Raw genomic sequence first — 20,427 nt, forward strand, 5'->3', positions numbered from 1 at the left:
ATCAGAAAAGCGGCCGCCGCAGCCAGGAATTGAACCCGCGTCCTCGTGCTCGGCAGCACAACCCCTTAGCCACTGAGCCACCGCGGCGGGTCCGGTTCATTTGTTCTGCGAGGAATGCGGTGGCTGTTAACAGGCTGCACTAGTTTGTATGCCTGTTTAGTTTCTCAGTTTTAGTTACAACCTGTTTCAATGAGCAATGAAGAGGTAAAGGCCGGGCGCCCTTGCAAGCTACGGGTTTTCGTCTTCATTCAAAAGTTCTGTTTTGCCATGCTAATAATATATGTGGCTCTGTTTTACTTCGAAGTGAGAAGGAGTAGGGAAAAGTTGCCTGTTGTAATGTATTTTAATTAAATTACGAAACAGTGCTGTTATGGCTGGCTGCATTGCCTAAAACGCATTTTGCGATTGTGCTGTTTATGGTACGCACTCACACTTCGCTATTTATTTCATCGGTGGTCAATATCTTTTATGCCCTGCTATTTACACAGCCTTCTCGGGCAAAGAAAGGTCTGTGTGAGGCCGCGTGTTAAGCAGGCGGGTGTGAGGCTCGCGGAGGAGGATCAACGAACAGTGATGCCGTGGGCTCAGCACAAGTAAGAAACATATATTCTGGGAAGGACACACAAACACCCGAAGAAACAACACTAGGGAACTAACGGCAACAACAGCGAACAACACGCGGGCGACGCGGCGGAATGGCTAACACCAGTCCAAACCAAAGTTCGTGCGAAACGGAAAACGAGGGGACACGCTCACGTTCCCGTCTGCTCGACGCTGGGCGGGATTATGTCGATGGCATGTGTGGAACGTCGGGGGACCGTCGCCTGTTGAATCGCAGTGGTCGTAGGTCGGAACGCCGATGCTTGCGCTCATGCCTGGCCTCTCTAGGCCTCGCCCCGAACCTCGGCCCGGATCACGCTTCGGGACCTCGCCAGCGGGAACAGGCAGCTCTCGTCGCGGCAGAGTAGTCCCGGAACAGCCCCCGAGACGGTTCTCCGAGCCCGGTGCACGAACGCTCCTGGCCTGCCTCGAACCGCCTCCCGAGAAGTACTGGCGCTGTCTCGTCCCTGGTTACCGCCGGCACACTCCCCTCTCGTGCTCTTCCCTCCGCGTGGACCCGCTAGTCGTCGTCTTCTTTTCGACGGCCCCCGTCGTTTCCTGGCGCACTCCCGTGGCCGGGGATGGCAATCATCACAGTCTGTTGTAGAGCGCATACCCTGCCAGGCTTTGGCGGCTTAACCTGATCTCCACAGGTTAGGTTCTGTAAGAGAAAAGTGCCTACAATATTTTTTAACTATAGACGCTTAGGGGAAATCTGGGTAGTTGGTAATTGAAAGTGCAGCGTATTGCTATCTCGCAGAGGGCACAGAATAATTTTTTATTTAGACAGTCTTTCAGTGTCAGTGCCCACTAATGGCTGAAACCGTCATTTCCACCTTGTAGCTTTCGGAAACAATGATGTGCATTGACTTAAAGTTACGTGTTAAGCACATTTTTTTATCTAGAGTAGGACATCAGCCTTGCACAAAATAATTATTTGTATTATAGGTCATTCATACTGCAGCCATGATGTGTTGTCATCGAAATGTCTTTGCTCAATGCATCCCGATTTTTTCATGTTACGGGGGCAGCGCAAGGTCACCACCATAATTATAAATTCAACCAAAACATACGTTTTCCAGACTAAGTTTGTGCGGCACACCGTAGCAGCACTAGACACAAGTAAGCTGAGTTTACTACGTTCAGTAATGTATGCGTCTTTGGGGGGTTGAAAAAGCATTTTAAACGTCATACTTTGTGACAAACGTGCCCGGTTTCGTAAGCACGGTAAAAAGAGCCTTAACTTTTTAATGAATACCTAAAGGTTTATTTTGTTTCATTTATTCCGTACAATATTTTTCAGACGCTCTTCTTAATCGTTAATTCCTGACATTTACTATATTACAGTCGACTCCCATTAACAGGACGTCGAGGGGGACAGCAAAAATCTTCGAATTAACGAAACATCCAAATAAATGGAAGGCACAATAACAAATTGCTATTAGCTTTTAACACTCTTCCCTTCTTGATTTTCTTCAGAATCTTGGCTTCTGTTGCCTATTCCAGTGTACGACATAGTTTGCCGTGATAGTTCAGACTTACCACGAAATTCGAAGCCTGAACTGAAATTCGAAGCGCACAAACTGGTGTGCGCAAAAAAAAAGGTTGAGGATTTTAAAAGAGGTATGAGTACGCTGACGGAGCCACAACTGACCTCTCCTTTATAGATTATGCGTTGCTTCAGCTGCGATGCCCCGACATAGTGCAGAGCACGGTGGCGTTTTGGCGCTTAAAAATTTTAAAATTTTATCTAGAAAGGACGGTCACCTCGATGCTTCTATTTGAAGTAACGTTTTCTTACCCGACAATGGGTTTTAGCTTCGAATTATCGAGCGATTCTTAAATTTAATTGCATGTAAAATTTCTGGGACCAAAACATCACTTCAAATTAAGCAAAACTTGCAAGTAAGCGACTTCAAATTATCGAAAGTCAACTTAATATCTATCACAACATTGCAATAAAAAGACTAAGTGTCTCTTTGTCGTAAAAATATACCAGAAACAGGAATCTTTTTAATATTTTTTAGTGTTTCAAACAATTCTTATTCTGAGAGGGAGAAAATAAAAATGTTTCTGTGACCAACAGCCTTCCCAAGAAACCTCGCATTCGTAATTTTTCCTTGTTATTCCGTCCCATTTGATGACCTTTGGGAGCTTTTGGTGTCACTGTCCTTTCTTGCCGTTGTAAAACTAACCGAGTTTGTTTTTTATTCCAGGTTTTACGAAGCTGCCAACAAATAAATAAATTGTAGAAATGGGCATTCCTGCGCCTATTGCTAAACTTCTTATCGGGCTCATTGGTTCCAGCATGTGGCTTTGGATGAAAGGATACGTCACAATGCAAATCCTGATTCATGGCAAAGATGTTCTTATCCCCCTAAACCGGACAACACCGCCTCAGTTTACGAATGACACTTCTTTAGAGCACAAGTTCGCGAACGTGAACGTGAGAATTTTTTTCCGTCGAGCTCTGCATGTGCCTCACTGCAGGTGTTATAGCCAGTCGTGTCCAGCAAATGCTATTTTTTAACATAAGCCACAAGACAAAAATGCTTTTTGACATTTTATTCTCCTTATGACGCATGTAATTCTGTTTTTAGCGTCTAGTGAGACGCATATCAACCTTTTTTGTTTGAGTGCTTCGGCGTGTAAAAGTATTTTTCAGCACCAGATCAGTTTGCAGGCGTCAAGACTGACAAGCGAGTTTGACGAAATTTCTAAACAAGTGTGACTACCATCTTCTAACATTTAAAAACAGTGGTAGGGCTTAAAGCTCTTAATCTCGAGGGTGGTAACAATAAAAATATCACGCGAAAACATATGTTTAGAATTCGGTTGTTATGGGTACCTCACGTAATAATAATCATTTCTGCCATGTAAAAAAAGAGGCAATAGGTTTGCCGCAAAACTAACTCGTGCGGGCTGACAGAGAAAGAGATAATAAACTTCATTGAGAAAAAAATGGAATTTTCGGGGTGGTTTCCTTAGTCCAGGACACCTTGAGCTCGGGCGCGTACACAGCCCTCTCGACCAGCTGACGCTGATCCTCGAGGGTGCACCAGCTCCATGGAGCTGGTCAAGGCTCTCTCCCAAAGCTTATGGGTGGGATAGAGATTGGGGCGGGGAAGTGGGGCTTGGTCGCAGCCCCTTCAACGGGATAGAGTGTCCCTGGAGCCTTGCAGAAGCGGAAATGCGGGGGGAAACAAAACAGCACTGGAAGTGAGGTTTCTCTACGCGTCCACACGCGTGAAAAAGTCTCCCTGGAGAAGGGGCGGCCTCATTCCGAAATGTTTTGCTCCCGCTGTTTAACACACTTGATTCTATTGTGAAGAGTGCTGGAAAATGAAACATTATCTTGAAAATAGAAGTCCTTGCCCTGCCATTCATGTTGCAGTACGAAGGCAGCGCCCGAAAACTGAACGTCTTCACTAATAATCGGAATAATCAGGTGTGCAATAATGAGTTGCCTTGGTTTCAAACCTTAAGCGGGCAAGCTTTTTTATATATATTCAGCAAAAAATTCCATATGCCCGTCTATAGCATTTCATGTGTCACATTTGAACGTAAAGGGAAAAGCGGTAATAATAAAAATAAGGGCACTACGCACGAAGAAGTTGACTGGCTATAAACAAACATTCACGATATGCAGTTTCGATCATGTGACTTCTCGGTCTTAATGCATATGCGTCATACCCCCAAACCATTCTCTTCTTTTTCACAGTCATGCGCAGAGGTGTAAGTGGCGACTGAAAGTACGCGGCGCTGTGAAGGTAACTATGGTCCTCTGTACGCAGCTGTAAACGCTTAATCATGAAGAACAAGGGTGCAGAAATTCCCGGCTACGCGTTAATAGCCGGTGCAAAGCAAATGAAGGAGTTCCAAAATTTCGCGGCTGCTAGCAACGCTGGCGGAGTGAAAGAATGGAAAATGCGCTGGTATATTGCAGTAAGACTGGAAAACTACGGGCATCTGCGGGATGCGGTAAAAATACAAGGAATACCAGCAAAACGACAAAATTTTCTGCCTCCTGAAGCAACGAGTTCGGCTACCCGCCACCGCCTGCTCATCTCCGCGCTCGAACTGAATCCGCGAGCGGGTAATCCTTACTTGATCGGGAAGGCACGTGCTGTGGAACGCCGAGCGGTTTCGCCCCACATGTGCTCCCGCTGTTTTCTGCTCTGTGCGCGTAAATAACGCGTCCCTGGCACCGTCTTTGGTTTTGTTATGTTTATGAGTATGCGCTGACTTGATCGACACCAAGATTGGCCCGATCAAGCCTACCAGACCTTCGGAATCGACCCCGCCAGTACCGCACCCCCCGGCAGGCCGCCAGTTAGGCCTAAAGGACCGGCTGCGACGCTCATCAAGTGTTCCATCGGCCGCAGCTGCCGCGCCCCCAGCGGCCGGCGCGGCTGCCACCCCAGCTGCAAGGAACGACGAAGCGCGGACGACAACGACGACGATGAGCCAAGAGACTAGGCCGCAACAGGTTGTCTACGGACTAAGTGCTCTCCAGAACGAATCGGCGATCCAAATGGCCTCTCTACCACACCAAGCACCGCCCTGCAATGACGTTTCAGAAATGGACAACCGAGAAGATGCCGAAGATGCTGAAGGGCACATGGAAGACTCCGACGAGCCACCAACTGGAGAAGACGACGACGACGGCTGGCAGCGCGTCCATCTGCCGAAGAAGAAGAGGCCTACGCGCACAGACAGGGTGAGTCGGACGCGCTACACCTTACAATTGAGACCACTCAACAAAGTCCGAATAAGCAAAATTCCCCGCCAAGCTATAGCCACGGTAATCGGACGCACAGCTCCTAGTGCAGAACTGGCCGAAATGGCCGCGGTCACGTTCGATGACGCGGCTAATAGTGCTCACATTGCACTTTATGATGAAAATCATGCTGCTCGCCTCGCGGAAATTGACCACCTCACCGTCCGGCTTAACGGCAAAGTTGAGACAATCGATGTGGTGGTAGAATTGACCCCTTCGACTAGGAACACTACTCGCGGTGTCATACAAGTCGACCCTGCCGATAGCAACGAGACAATTCTAAACTGGTTACGCTGTGAACAAGCAGATATCATTAAGGTCCAGAAAATCGGAAAGACAGATCGAGCAATTCTAACATTTGATTCCCCCACCCTTCCTAAAACAGTCAAGTACTACATGGAATTGGTACGAGTAGCTGAGTACCGACCAATGAGATTGGTGTGCTTTAACTGCCACAGTCTGGGACATATGGCCAAGTTCTGTCCATCTCCGAGGGTGTGTAAAGAGTGTGGCCGCTCCCATGCCGAGACCGCGGAATGCGGTTCTACCACGTATTGCGTCGCATGTAAAGAAACCGGTCACCTTGCCGTTAGCAAGGTTTGCCCAAGTCGCATGCCCAAGAAGGACGAGCGCAGCACTAGGTCAATTTCGACTAAGAAAGAACTCCCTGACGCGGCTTTGTCAACTGGCCCACGCTCTACACCACAGGGCGTCACCTGGGCTTCTACTGTAACAGGAACCCCCCCGAAGTTGTCTCCAATTGTCTCTCTGCCCGACAATCACCCGTTGGTGATAGAAAATTCTCAACTTCGCCGCACCCTCTTCGAGCTACGCGCCGAGATGGCAGCCATGAGGAAGGAGCTCACAGCCCTTCGGAACGTCTCAACGCGCCGTCAGTCGGTCTCTCCAGCACCGAATAAGTCCGCGCCTACACGCCGTAGTCGCTCGCGTACGAGTCGTCGCAAGCCCGATTCTGATGCAGTTCTGAAAACTGGAGAGCCTAGCCCAACTTACATCACCGAACAGATGCTTACACAGCGGGACGCCCGTATCAAGTTCGAAAGTAACAAGGAGTGGCAAAGAGCTTCAAGTGAGATAGTCGCCCTCCAAGGCGAGGTTACCTCGATTAAAGAAGAACTTCGCCAGTTCATGGAGCTAGTGAAGCAAAGCATTCAAGTCCCCTGTCCCCTAACGCCCTCTCCGAGTGAATCGAAAAGGAAAAAGAAGCATTAAACATCCAATATGTCCTCCGTACACACCCCAAATCGGTGCATTTTACAATGGAACTGCCGTAGCTTTCTACAGTCCGGACCGCTCCTAAAATCCCAGGTGTCAACTCTGCGTCCTCTAGCCCTCCTACTCCAGGAAACACGAGGCCCCTGCAAGATACCCAACTACACCACATTCATGGATCCAACTATACCGCATTATACTCGATGCCATAATCAAAAAACCCCGGGACAGGCTGCGATCTTAGTGCATAATTCCTGCCGAGCGGTACAACACCGCTGGGATGGCGCTTGCAATGAAACCAGAGAAGTCATCATTGCACGTATTACACCCCCGGGCGGGAAACCTATGTTGATTGCGTCGGTGTATTATAAACCGAACTCGGGCGCCATCCCTTCCAATCTGTATGATTGGATACCGCATCTCCTCTCTCTTAATTTTTCAGGCCCCATCATTATAGGGGGAGATTTTAATGCCCGAAATACTCTCTGGGGTTATTCCTCCTCGAACCGCCGGGGCCGGCTCTTAGAGCAAACCCTCGAATTCGGGCACTTGCAACTCCGCAATGAACATGGAGTCCCCACCCGTATTGGCCTCCACCATTCCCAGGGCGATACAGCACCCGACTTGACCATCACCACCCCCGGAGCAGTGAAGACATGGCGCACATTGGACAGTACCTGGGGAAGTGATCACTACCCGATACTGCTTCAAATTAACGGCAAGAAATTAAGAACGAGCACGACATACCATCGCGTCAACTGGAACTCTTTTCGCGAGCGATTCGTGGTTCGCCCCCATTCAACCTTGGATGATTTCGTCGCGTCCTTAAACATGACCCGTTCGCTCGCTACTGAAACAACCACCAGTACCGCTGAAGTTGACCGCCTGGATACGCACATGTTTCAACTTCTTCGCAAGGCTGAACGCCTTACGAAGCGTTATAGAACACAGGGCAAACGTCACCATCATTTGATGCAGTTGAAACATCATTACCGTGTTATTCGGGAATATCAAATTACGCTTCAAAGTGAGAATTGGCACAATTTCTGTCAAGAACTTGGCCACGAGACCGGACTCGCTCGCCTATGGCGCATTTTTCGCGGTATGAGTGGTCGTGCCAAGACCCGCCTCCCCATACTGGACGAGATGTGTCTTCAAATGGACTACCGTCAAGTGGAAGACACCCTTATCCACACATTTTTTCCGCATGCTGTGGATGATCCTTCTACTCTCCTGGCTCTTCCTGTCATCGACATCGACAACTCACTTCAAGAACTTGATTCCCCTTTTACCATGGGAGAATTACAGATCGCCATTTCGCAGGGAAGACCAAAGTCGGCGCCGGGCCATGACCTTGTCAAGTGGCAAGACCTCCGCAATCTCCCCCCGCAAGGCCTAGATGTTCTACTGCAATTGGTGAACAAGCTATGGGACTCAGGGGAGGTCCCTGACTCCCTCCGGGTCACCATCATCCACCCTATTCCCAAACCCGGCAAGGATTCTCGCAATCCCCAAAACCTCCGTCCTATTTCACTAACGCCCGTCATCTGTAAGGTTATTGAACGACTTATCAATAATAGGATTGTTTATCATCTCGAGCGTACAGGCTGGTTTCATCCTGCACTCACAGGTTTTCGTCCTCACATTGGCACTCATGATTACTTGTGGCTGCTTAGACGTGTCATTAATAGGACATCCCGCAAGGAATTGCCTGACTTTGTCCTTGCACTAGATATCCATAAAGCCTTTGACAACGTTAGTCAACCAGGCATTCTACAAGAACTCGCACTTGCCTTTCCGAGTCAGAAGGCTCAAGCGTGGGTTCGGAACTTCCTGCAGCACCGCCCGATTCGTCTCAACCCCCAGACACATCAGCCTACCACTTATTATCTTGATAGGGGTGTCCCTCAGGGATCAATCTTGGGGCCCCTACTTTTTAATCTTGCGATGAATCGCGTGGCTCGTACTCTGGAGCAAGACACTGCCGCCCGGTTTGCTTTCTACGCGGACGATGTCGTGATATGGACCGAGGCCAGCGATTTCCCTTCCAAAGAGCCCATGCAGAGTGAACTGCAAGCTGCGATCTTCAGCCTGGAGAACAGCTTGTCCCGCTTCCAGCTCCAGTTATCCACTGCCAAAACGCAACTGCTCAGTGTCGACGGCAAACGTGCAACGAATAAGGACCAAACCATCTCTCTTCAAGTAGGAGACACTCTAATAGAGTCTCACAATGGCACTATTCGTCTGCTGGGTCTTCCCGTTAGCAGTTGCAACAGCCCGAAACACTGGGTAGCCCAACTTAGGAAGACCTGGCGCCCTACTTTACACCTGGTCACCCGGCTGTCCAGGAAATATGGTGGGGCACACCAACACGCTTGTACTATGCTCGCTCGTGCAGTGGCACTTGGACGATTATGCTACGGCTTCCCAGTGTATGATCTACGTCCGTCCCATGTTAATGACCTTCACAAGCTACATCGCCATCTTCTCCGTGCGGTTAGTGGCCTTCCTAACTTCACGCGAGTCGATATTCTGTATCAAGTGGTCCCCCTTCCACCCCTCCATACCCTTATAGAGGAAACAAAGCTGCGATTTCAGAATCATGTGGAGCATTCTCCTCAGGGACGAGTGCTTACTGAATGGGATCAACTAAAAAGTAATTTTAACCAAATGAACTTTCCACCGCCCATTCCTCCGTGGGAGCGACCTTCGATTGGCATCCCACGTCGCAGACCAATTAGGAGAACTCATCAAACTGCCCGAGAGCAGTATGTTCGAACCCTCGTCAGCGACAAGGCCGACGATGAGGCAGACATTTACACGGACGCTGCGGTTGACGGAAGAACGGCGGCCATAGCCTGGACCTCTACAGATATCCCCCAAATAAATGGATCCCGTCACGTCTCCAATACATACGGGCTTGTGGAAGAAGTGGAACTCCTGGGAATTTTGGGAGCAATCCGGCACATTGGCGAACATTCCTCCACCCTCTCCATTAAGAAGTTCAGAATAATCACGGACTCCCACGTCGCACTTCGGGAGCTGAACCGTGCGTTCGCGCCTAATAGCACGGCGACCCGAATTCTGACTTCGGTACGCGACCTACAACAAGAAGGCTTCACGATTCGCATCGCCTGGACACCGGGACACACCATGAGTGCACATGGCAACCTTTCGGCACACGCTGCTGCCAGGGAGCGACTTCAAGCACCTCCCGCGGTTTCCAACGCACCAACTCCCCCCCTCCAGTCGGATTGGCAACTTCGGCTTCGGTATCTAAAGAAACTAAGCAGACAACGCTTGCAAGATGCGACACCGGACGGAGTCCTCGCCCTTCTAAAGCCTCTTTCACGCTCGGGGGAAATATTCGCAAACAAAGTCTACGCCAATGCGGCCTACACCCCTCACGTCATTTACAAATGGACAGCCCCTGCAGGGTCCGAGCTCCACCACTGCCCACACTGTGGTTGTGATGGCACACCAAATTTATTTCATTTAATCTGGCTATGTCCCGCCTTCGACAGAGGCCGTGAGCAGCTTTTAGCCATTGGCCCGGCACCTACATCCGAATCCGAACACATACGCCGGGTGCGGTAAGATCCACCAACCCTTGAATTGATTACTGAATGCGCTCTTGAGAATGGTCTCTTTAAAATGGTGTAGCAGCTTGTCCGACTCCCCTAGAGTGCACTAAGCACGCTCCATCTGCCCGGTCTCTGCGCGAAAACTGAAAAGAAAACAAGCTAGTGAACTGTGAACCACATATGAACAGCGAACATGCGCATTAATATGCAGAGAAAGAGAACTGTGTGAACAGGGAGCACCGCTGAACTGCTCTTTCCCCTACCTTTTGACCTCTCTCCCTCCAGGGCATCTGGCCCCCTTACCTCAATAAAGCCATTCTCTCTCTCTTACTTGATCGCCTTCAAGGTTATCAGACGCCCAATGCATGGCCTGAAGTTTGGAATAGTGGTCCAAATTATGAACGCTTCAGCCGCCGTAAACAAGCTGGGTACGTCGCTTCTACGCAGCCTGTGGGACGACAGGAGCAAATGCTTATCCGACATATGGGTAATTCCCGCCAAAATTGCTCCAGGATTTCTAAGGTCGTGGGTTCCTCTAATCTAATGATTCAAATTTCTTCGAATTTTTTTGGCATGGCGTAGAAGTCAAGAAATTAATCCTTCAGTGATGATAGTGATGGCTGTCCAGCCAGAGGATAAGGCAGCTCAAGGACCGGCTGGCCTCGTAAGAATGGCACTTTTTCCTCGTGCATATACAGTGCAGAGTGTTGTGAAATTATTACATGCACTGACAAAAAAAAAACGTCATTGACCAGAATAAAGGTAGATTATAAGCGATGCTGTAAGCGTTGTGGTAGCAAAACGTGTTGCGAACACTTGATTCATTCATGCCTTGTTACTTAGTAAAACCGGTCACAATGTCTTTGTTGATGTTATGATACACACCCACCGACATACTCACAACTACCGCAATATGTTTGGATACTGTGCAATACATGCACGAACGCCACTGAAGTGCCAGTTGGGACAAATTGGTCTCGCATCCCAATCGAAATGTCTTCGACATGAGAATCTAAAGGTGGGCTTGCTGCTGAAGCATTCTTGTAGACGTAGCGCAGTCCCCAGCAAGAGTTTCCAGCATGTAACATGTAAAGCACTCTCTTATCGGTGACGACACATCCACATTTAAGTAAGTGACCCCCCCCCCCGCACGGGGCACCTTGAGTATTCATGGTGACGGTGAGCAGCGACACCGCGGACCCCGAGCTCCCAACATAAGCCGTGTCCAACCGTGGCGAGGTGTTTAAAGGTGAAGGGTAGAAGCCGTAAACGGTGGCCGTCGGAGCCTTGGTCAAGCTCCGGCCGATGGGCTCCCTGCCTGTCTACCAGGCAGGGAGCTCCGGGACCTCTTTGACTACCAGGGTAAGGTCAAAGGAGCAAGTAACCCCGTCTCCCTGCTTTTATACTATGCTTTATGGTATGGTCTAAACCCCCCCCCCCAAACGTGATCGGTCCCTGAAAAGGGGCCGCACCGAAGTATCTTTTCCTTCATTGCCATCTTTAACATTTCCTGAACCGGATAATTTTTCTCAATTTCTTGTGATGGAATCGCTCAATCCAACCCAACCTCTTGTATCGCAGTCAGTCTTCTTGATTGCAAAATCTCTTGAAGCCATAATAGGAAAATCATATAAGTGCAAAAAACAAAGGTCTGGTGAACTACTAATCGAGGTAAATGACAAACAGCAGTCCACGAAGCTTCTAGCTCAGACTAGACTGGCTGATCTAGACATCAGGGTCACACCCCATCGGAGCCTCAACAGCTCGCAAGGTGTGATATCCGAGATGGATCTCTTGAACGAAACGGATGCGGATCTCCTTGCCGGCTTGAAGGATCAGGGCGTCACTGCCGTGAGACGCATCACTATCCGCAGAGACGACAAGGAGATTCCCACCAAGCACATTATCTTGACGTTTGACCGCGCAGTTCTTCCACAACACATAAATGCAGGTTTTATCCGTTGCTCCATCCGTCCCTACATCCCGAACCCGCGGCGCTGTTTTAAGTGCCAGCGGTTCGGGCTAGGTACAAACTCTTGCCGTGGCCGAACGACGTGTGCAAAATGCGCGTCGCATGACCATCCGATCGACAACTGTCCATCCAACACCCTCGCTTGTGTGAACTGCGGCGGGGCGCATGCAGCCTACTCCCGCAAGTGCGAAAAATTTCAAACTGAAAAAAAGCATAATCAACATCAAGGTAACTGAGAACATCACCTTCCCAGAGGCGCGGAAGAGGTTCGCCTGTTTCCCCCTGGGGAGGTACGCCGACGCAGCTCGCCGGGGGGCGGAGCAGCGTCTGGTTTCCACAGGGACCCAGTTCAGCGAGTCTGACCTGGTCCCTGCCCCCCCCCCCCCCCTGGGTTGCCTCAGGCAGCCCAACCTGCCACCACGCCGCTTGCTGAGGCAGCAGCGGTTGTGGTGCCAACCTCTTCCGTTGGGACCGGTGCCGCCCCCGCTGCTTCCTCCCCGTCCTCCAGTGCGTTGGAGGGTGTCGATGGGATGGACATCGGGGGCCCTGCATCGGCTCCCACCGTCACCGCACCGCCCGTGCCACTTCTGGCGTCCCCGAGGGCCGCGGCGGTGGCGGCTCAAATGAAGGTCTCCCGAAGGGGGACCAAGTCCGGGGGGCCCGGTTCGACGGGCACCCCCAGGACATGTGATGACTAAATGGACGTCGCGCCGTTGCTGCCTGCAACGCACCGCAAGGAGCGGCCTCCGACGGCCTAGCCAGTAGAAAGGCCTAAAAAGCCTAATCTAAGAGTAACTGCCCCGAAAGACGACACATGAACACACACGAACACACACACTCCAGTCATTCTTAAATTTAAATAATGGGAACACAAAACATCATCCAATGGAACTGCAGAGGCCTCCTTAAAATCTTGACGATGTGTATGAGATTCTGCATCCCAGTCAGCCAAGTATCATGTGTCGCCAGGAAACCCACCTCAATTCTAAACGAACATATTTCTTAAATAGGTACATGGTATTCAGAAAGGACAGGGTTGGCTGCACCCACTCTTCAGGAGGTGTGGCCATTATCCCCCGGAAATCATTAGCATGCCACCCTCTCTCTTTAAACACTGTCCTCGAGGCTGTAGCGATCCGTACAATAATATTTAATAGATTGATAACGGTATGCTCCATTTACATCTCTCCTGATATTGCACTTCTGAGCTCTGACTTCGAGGCACTGGTTGACCAGCTGCCCGAACCATACATACTAACAGGCGACCTTAAACAGGCGACAGGGGCTCCTCCAGAACGGATGCCCGAGGTCGCCTGATAGAGAAGTTTTTTACATCCTCCGGAGCATGCCTTTTCAACAAAAAACAGCCTACATACAATAACTTAGGACACAATACATACTCGCATCTTGACTTGGCTATTGGTTCCGCAGTTCTCTTCCCATGTCTTGAGTGGGGTGTGGGCACAGACCCATATGGTAGTGACCATTTCCCCACTTCATTAACGTATATAGGTATAGGCCCGAGCAGTCCATCTTCCCATAAAAAGTTTAATGAATCAAAAGCAAACTGGAGCACATTCAGACAAACATCTCAACTACACCACACATCCATAAAACACCCACACGTGGAGGAAGCCGCCCAACTCGTCACGGCGCACATCCTCGATGCCGCCGAAAAGTCCATTCCCCAGGTCTCCAGTGGGTCCCGCACCCCAAGGAGGCCCTGGTGGAACGAGGACTGCAGGCGGGCGCGAGAGGCCCAGAACAAGGCGTGGGGTGTCCTTCGCCGGTACCCCACGTCAGATAACCTCATTTCTTTTAAACGGGCAAAGGCTTCTGGGAATTGAGTGCGTCGTGAGGCGAAAAGGGAGAGTTGGCGCACCTTCCTCACTTCCATCAACTCATACACTGATACACACAAAGTCTGGACACACATACGCAAGCTAAAGGACAACAGACACACAGCCTACCCCTGGTTAGCACAACAGGGGGCACACTCGAAGACCAGGCCAACACACTTGCACAACACTTCGAACACGTGTCCAGCTCATCACACTACACAAACACTTTCATGAAGCACAAAACGTCTGCGGAAAAGAAGTCCCTGCGTGATAGCAACAAGTCGCACACTTCTTACAATTCTCCTTTTTCAATTCATGAGCTGAAGGTTGCTCTGAGCACATATAAGCCTTCAGCTCCAGGTGAAGACAAAATCACATACATCATGATACAACACGTACACCCAGACACTCTTGAAACACTCCCACATCTATACAACAACATATGGCTTTCGGGGCACATTCCATGCTCTTGGAGGGAGACCATAGTAGTTGCTTTCCTGAAGGAAGGAAAGGACCCTTCCTCTCCCGCTAGCTATCGGCCCATCGCCCTTACAAGCTGCCTTTGCAAGCTCCTCGAGAAGATGATAAACAGGAGACTTGTGTACTTCCTTGAGTACAACGGTCTTCTCGAGGGCTGCCAGGCAGGCTTCAGGGTGGGGCGATCTACAAATGACCAACTTGTCGCCCTTGAATCATACATAAAGGACGCTTTCATTCACAAACAGTTTTGCACAACGGTGTTTTTTGACCTTGAGAAGGCCTATGACACCGCTTGGCGTTACGGGATCCTCAGTGAGCTAAAGTCTTTCGGTGTTTCGGGCCATATGCTCATCACCCTTGCGAGTTATGTGTCCGAAAGAACGTTTCGCGTGAGAGTAGGTACTGTACTCTCAAGAGTTCATGTGCAAGAAAACGGCGTTCCGCAAGGTGGAGTGCTAAGCTGCACTCTGTTCATAGTTAAGATGAACTCCCTTGGGAAGGCATTGCCACCTACAATTTCTTATTCAATATATGTAGACGACATCCAGGTATCGTTTAAATCATGTAATATGTCCATCTGTGAGCGTCAAGTCCAGCTCGGTGTCAAAAAACTTGCCAGCTGGGAAGACAAGAACGGTTCTAAAGTTAACCCAGAAAAAAGCACCTGTGTTGTCTTCTCCAGGAGGCGTGGGATCCATCCGGACCGAGACATAATCTTAATGGCGTATCGATTCCTGTGAGGAATAAACACAAGTTTTTAGGTGTGGTGTTGGATGAAAGGCTTACGTTCATCACTCACATTAAACAATTGAAACATAGATGTCTAAAGGCTCTCAACATTATTAAAATCTTGTCCCACCAGTCGTATGGAACGGATAAGCAACTCAGGACTGTTACGTATTTTCACAAGCCTAGTGGGGTCTAGATTGGACTATGGGAGTGTTGTGTATGGGTCAGCCACTAAAACAGCACTTAAAATGCTCGACCCAGTGCTTCACTTGGGGCTTCGCCTCTCTTGTGGCGCATTCCGTACGAGCCCTGTACAGAGTCTTTACGCAGAGTGTGACGAATGGTGCCTATCACACCAGCGAACCTACGTTGACTTGTTATATGCCTCTAAAATTTCATCAATGGACAACCATCCTTTTAAACCGGTTTTTAATGATACATCCACATCAAAGCTCTTTTTAAATCGCCCATCCATTCCTGTTCCCTTCTCGCTCAGAGTAAGGGACGAGGTCACTATTCATGAGGTCTCCTTTGTAGACACATTCAAGTCATCTATCACTGATCTTGTAGCACCATGGCATCTTCGTCCTGTTGCATGTGACGTGTCTTTCTTAAAATACAATAAGAACAGGACACCAAAAAGTGGGATTTTGCAGCATTTCATGTATGTGCAGGATAAATACAAGGCTGCAGAGTTTTTCAGCGATGCATCGAAAACGTTCACTCTTGTGCGGCGCATGGGCCGAATTTTGAAGCATATAGAACAATGAATGTAAAGACAAGTATTTTCACGGCAGAAGCATATGGCATTTTTCTTGTTGTAAGTCACCTAGTTGAACATCATATTCCTAAATCCATCATCTATACAGATTCGCTGAGTGTCGTCCGTACATTGTCATCCGGAGAGTCCTCGAAAAACCATGTAGTTAACCTTGTCTTGAAATCCATTATGCTGGCATATTCGTCAAACCTTGAGGTGACTGTGTGTTGGGTGCCAGGCCACTCTGGCATCAGCGGAAATGAACTGTCGGATGAAATGGCCGCCAATGCTGCACTCCGAAACACAGTAGACATAACAACACTACCTTACACAGAGCTCAAGCCACACATAAGACAACACTTGCGCAGAACATGGCAAACACACTGGAATGAATAGACAGACAACAAACTACATGTAATAAAGCCACACTTGAGACGGTACACATCTGACTCACACAACAGACACACGGAAGTCGCCTTGGGTAGGCTGCGGATAGGGCACACCCATGCAACGCACTCGTATCTGCTGACGGGATCTTCTAGACCCCAGTGCAGCAGGTGCGGAGAGGCCCTATCCGTAGTGCACATACTAATCACATGCAAGGCACTTCACACAACACGTCACAAACACTTCAGAGAACTCTACAGTCAACATATCCCACTACATCCATCGCTGTTTCTATGTGAAGATGCCATGTTTTCCGTGAAACGTGTGTTTGAGTACTTGTCAGACGTGAAGTTTTTAAACCTCATCTCCTATTACGCATAATCAAATCCGGCCCTATACACCAGCCATCACCATTGCCGTTAATTGATTTTATTGTTATTTTGGCTTTAGTAGCAAATATTTTACTTTAGATACTTTTGTTTGGCGCTCTTTGGCCCAGCTGGCCTTGCGCCAAAAAACTCTAACTATCATCATCATCAAGTGCCCCCCCCCCAAAGACAGCGGTAGTGTCATCCCAATAGCCCGCGGTGTGAGGACAGCCGAGCCCACCTAAGCACTTCATCATTCTGAGTGGGAAAACATATTTACGAATTAAACGCCCGACACGTTTTCCTTCTGACCCGCGTTCTCGAGAGGCTTCGTCGCCTGGTCGCTTGATACCATTTGCTTCTCGATATGATTAGGCCTTCGTCTTTGGAATGGCTCGGGTCGTCCTCTTACACATTGTGCTCTGCCTCGCTTCTTCCGCAATGCATAGGCGCGTTCACGACGATGAGGAATTCGCTGCTGGTTTTTCGTTCGCTGGATGCCTTCTTCAGTTTTCTTATTCGCAGTGTCGTTGATGTCAACATTTCCCTACCTACGAGGTAAAACATGTGTAGTGGAACGCTTGGCGCTTCAAACACACGCTGAACCTTTAGTTTTATGACAGAATTATATGAAAAAAATCATAAATAATTAAAGCTGCTCCACTCACCTTGAAAGCTGTCGGAAGTGCAGAGCAGTGATTCGCCGAAGGGACTGTGGCGCCGCTCTTCGCTCTTTGCTACCACCCCTCACTCTCTTCCCCTTTCTGCCTCACTCCCCTCTTGATGAAATAAACAGGGGCTCGTTCAATGCAATTAAACTTTACGGTCTTCGCAATGATATCGCGCATTCTTCTGGGACCACTCGCATCCTTTCTTTATCATTTGTTTTTAGTTCTTCCTGGAACCGAAGGAGTGGGAATTTTTGTTCTTTTTGTGCTTGCTGTCGTTTCACGTCTCCTTTGTGCGTCATTTTGAACGCGTTGTGTTTTTCGGCGGCGACGTTGTTTCTCTTACAATCTTAAAAACCAACCCAACGAGTATTCGTAAACAAAGGGACGCGGGGACTCCCGGTTGATTACATATATCTTGCCTCAAATGCACCTGCAGTTCTTTTTGCACCACATAATGGGGGCCTGTATGACAAGTGCCAGCGGTTGCAGGAGTTTCAAGCGGTTCTGCCAATTTAAACCTCTTGTTGAAGCATCCCCTTAACTTCTCGCTCAAAGGCTGAATCGAGGGACAGGCGGGTATCCTTTGGAAGCCTCTGTTTGGGTGCGTGACGCCGCGTGACTGCGGCGGCTGGATGGTGTGAGCACGGCAGAGCTACGACGAGAAGGCGGGCCCCTAAAGGGCTCTCTACCTAATATATGGAAACCTAGCCGTCTACAGCTCCACTGCAAAACTGACAGCGAAGCCGAGACAACGCTCAAGTATGGAAGAGGGGCTTGAAGATATTGCAGTTCTCGCCTGTGAAATCGGAGAGAGAGAGAAGGCTTTTTATTAGAAGAGAAAGCCGAGATGTTTGCCGGAATTTCGACATCGACATGCTACTCGGCGGGGGAAGGGGGAGGGGGAAAGAAAAGGCCCCATAGATTACAGGGCAGAAGAAAGAGGAAGAAAGAGAAGAAATAAAAGACAGAAAAATAACAAGAAAATGACACTCAGTTTGGGAGTAGGGGGATTACAAAGTCTGTCTTCTAAACTCTAAATCACTGCAGTGACGCCAATCTCGTCCAGATAGTCCAACAACACCTCCAGTACTTTATGTTGAGTTGGTGGAGATGGCCATGGACCAAGAAGTACTTTCAAGGTCATTGGTCCTGGGCTGAGGCGCTCTAGTTTCTGCGCAAGACCGCATCTTGCGTGTATGTATACAGAGCATTCAAGCAGCAAATGCTTCACGGTTTCCGGCGACCCGCAGTTGTCGCAGTAAGGGTTTGTGGTGGCACCAAGTCGAAAAAGGTATGCCTTCGTAAGCCCTGCGTTGAGACGAAGTCGGTGGTATAATGTCTCTAATCGGCGCGGAAGTACCTCTGGCAGCCCCATCCTGAGCTCAGGGTCTATGTAGCATAGGAAGGCATGGTCGGGATCAGGAAGGGACCAGAGACGGTTCCGTTCCATTAAAACTAGCGCCTTCACCATAGTTGTGGCATCACGCTTAGTGAAAAAAATCTTCCTCACATTGCGCATTTCCAGGCCCCTGCGGGCACCTTCGTCCGCCTTCTCATTTCCTAAAACACCACAGTGACTGGGAAGCCACTGAAACGTTATACGGTGTCCAGCGTCGTTGGAAAGGTGGTGCAGGTATGTGATGTTGCGAGAGGCATGTCCATGAAGGGTGAAGGAGTCGCTGCGTTGCAGGTTTTGGAGAGCCGCCTTCAAATCTGTGAAAACAGTCCATTGCTTTGGCTGCTCGCGTAAAATATAGCGTATAGCTTCCTTGATGGCGTGAAGCTCGGCGGTCATAGATGATGTAGCACGCTTTAGGCGACAGGAGAACGTCTGGCCAGTAGAGGGAATAAATATTCCGGAGGAACTGCGCTCAGGTGTGCAGGAGCCATCTGTGAAGATGTGGTTTGCGTCAGAGTACAGCCAGCTGATATGGTGAAGTGATAATTGTAGGAGAACGCGTTGAGGCATGCTCTTTTTGGAGTTGATTCCGGGGATGCTGCATCTGATATGTAGGGGGAAAGGGTCCAGGGTGGAAAATTAGACGGCATTGCTTTTGGTGCCTGGGAGGGAACAGAAAGATGTATTGTCCTGAGTGTCTGCCCGAAACTCGAATTACTATGTTCAACCATGTGCGTTAGTATACGGCTTTTGGCGTGCTGCCGATGTCGCAGATGTATTCGCACAGTCTCCTGAAGTCGAATCACGTCCAAAGGCAGACAGCCAGATTCAGCGATCGTACCTAGGCATGACGACCCTCTCGGGAGGCCGAGGCAGATGCGGAGGCAGTTGTTTCTGGCCGCATCTAGCTGCTTTCTGCTTGTGGGCGGGAGCTTCTGGAGGACAGGGAGGCTGTAACGGAATAAACCGTTGACACAGGCTTTTCAGAGCAGTACCATAAAGCGACAGTGACTGCCCCAGCGGCTTCCGGCGAGATACCCGAGGATTTTTAAGATGGTGGTGATTTTTGTACGGAGTTTCTACACTTCAGAACCCCAGAGAAGATCCCGGTCTATTAAGATTCCGAGGAATCTATGGGTTCACACATATTGCAGGGTGCGGCCACCGAGAACCAGTGGATATCGTTTCATGTGCTTTCGAGTGAAAGCAATGGCGACACTTTTCTCGGAAGATAGGTGGAGCCCTCTCGGTGAAAGGTGCGCAGATATTTTTGCGAGAGCTTTCTGCAGCCTTTGTTGCGTGGTACGACACGATCGTGACGCACTCCAGATGCGGATATCGTCCGCATAAAGTGTGACGTGGACACCAGGTGGAAGTACTCGCTTTAGGTGGATAACAGTACGGTTAAACAGCAGAGGGCTCAAGACCGCTCCTTGAGGTACTCCTTTTTCTTTAGTATAGTAGGAAGCTGGGCCGTCTGGCATGGACATGAAAAATTGTCGCCCTTGCAGGTAACTTGAAATCCAAAAGTAAAGTTTTCCACAAAACCCAAGAGCAGCAAGGGGTGTCAGAATGGCATCATGAAAAACTGAATCAAATGCCGATTTAATCTCTAAAAACACG

General features: G+C 49.3%; 1 protein-coding gene across 1 annotated transcript in view; it reads left to right on the top strand.

Annotated features, from left to right (window-relative positions):
- The window catches only part of LOC144168801 (epoxide hydrolase 2-like), a 79,319-nt gene that overhangs the window by 24,815 nt on the left and 34,077 nt on the right, over positions 1–20,427 (top strand). Inside the window, exon 2 of the mRNA XM_077697765.1 lies at positions 2,817–3,046. Within this exon, the coding sequence (XP_077553891.1) occupies positions 2,855–3,046 (192 nt within the window). The 5' untranslated portion in view covers positions 2,817–2,854. The remainder of the gene's footprint in view (positions 1–2,816; positions 3,047–20,427) is intronic.

The sequence above is a fragment of the Haemaphysalis longicornis genome, unplaced genomic scaffold (genome assembly GCF_048455015.1).
Source record: "Haemaphysalis longicornis isolate Haplotype H1 unplaced genomic scaffold, Haemaphysalis longicornis Haplotype H1 scaffold_2, whole genome shotgun sequence".
Lineage (NCBI taxonomy): Eukaryota > Metazoa > Arthropoda > Arachnida > Ixodida > Ixodidae > Haemaphysalis > Haemaphysalis longicornis.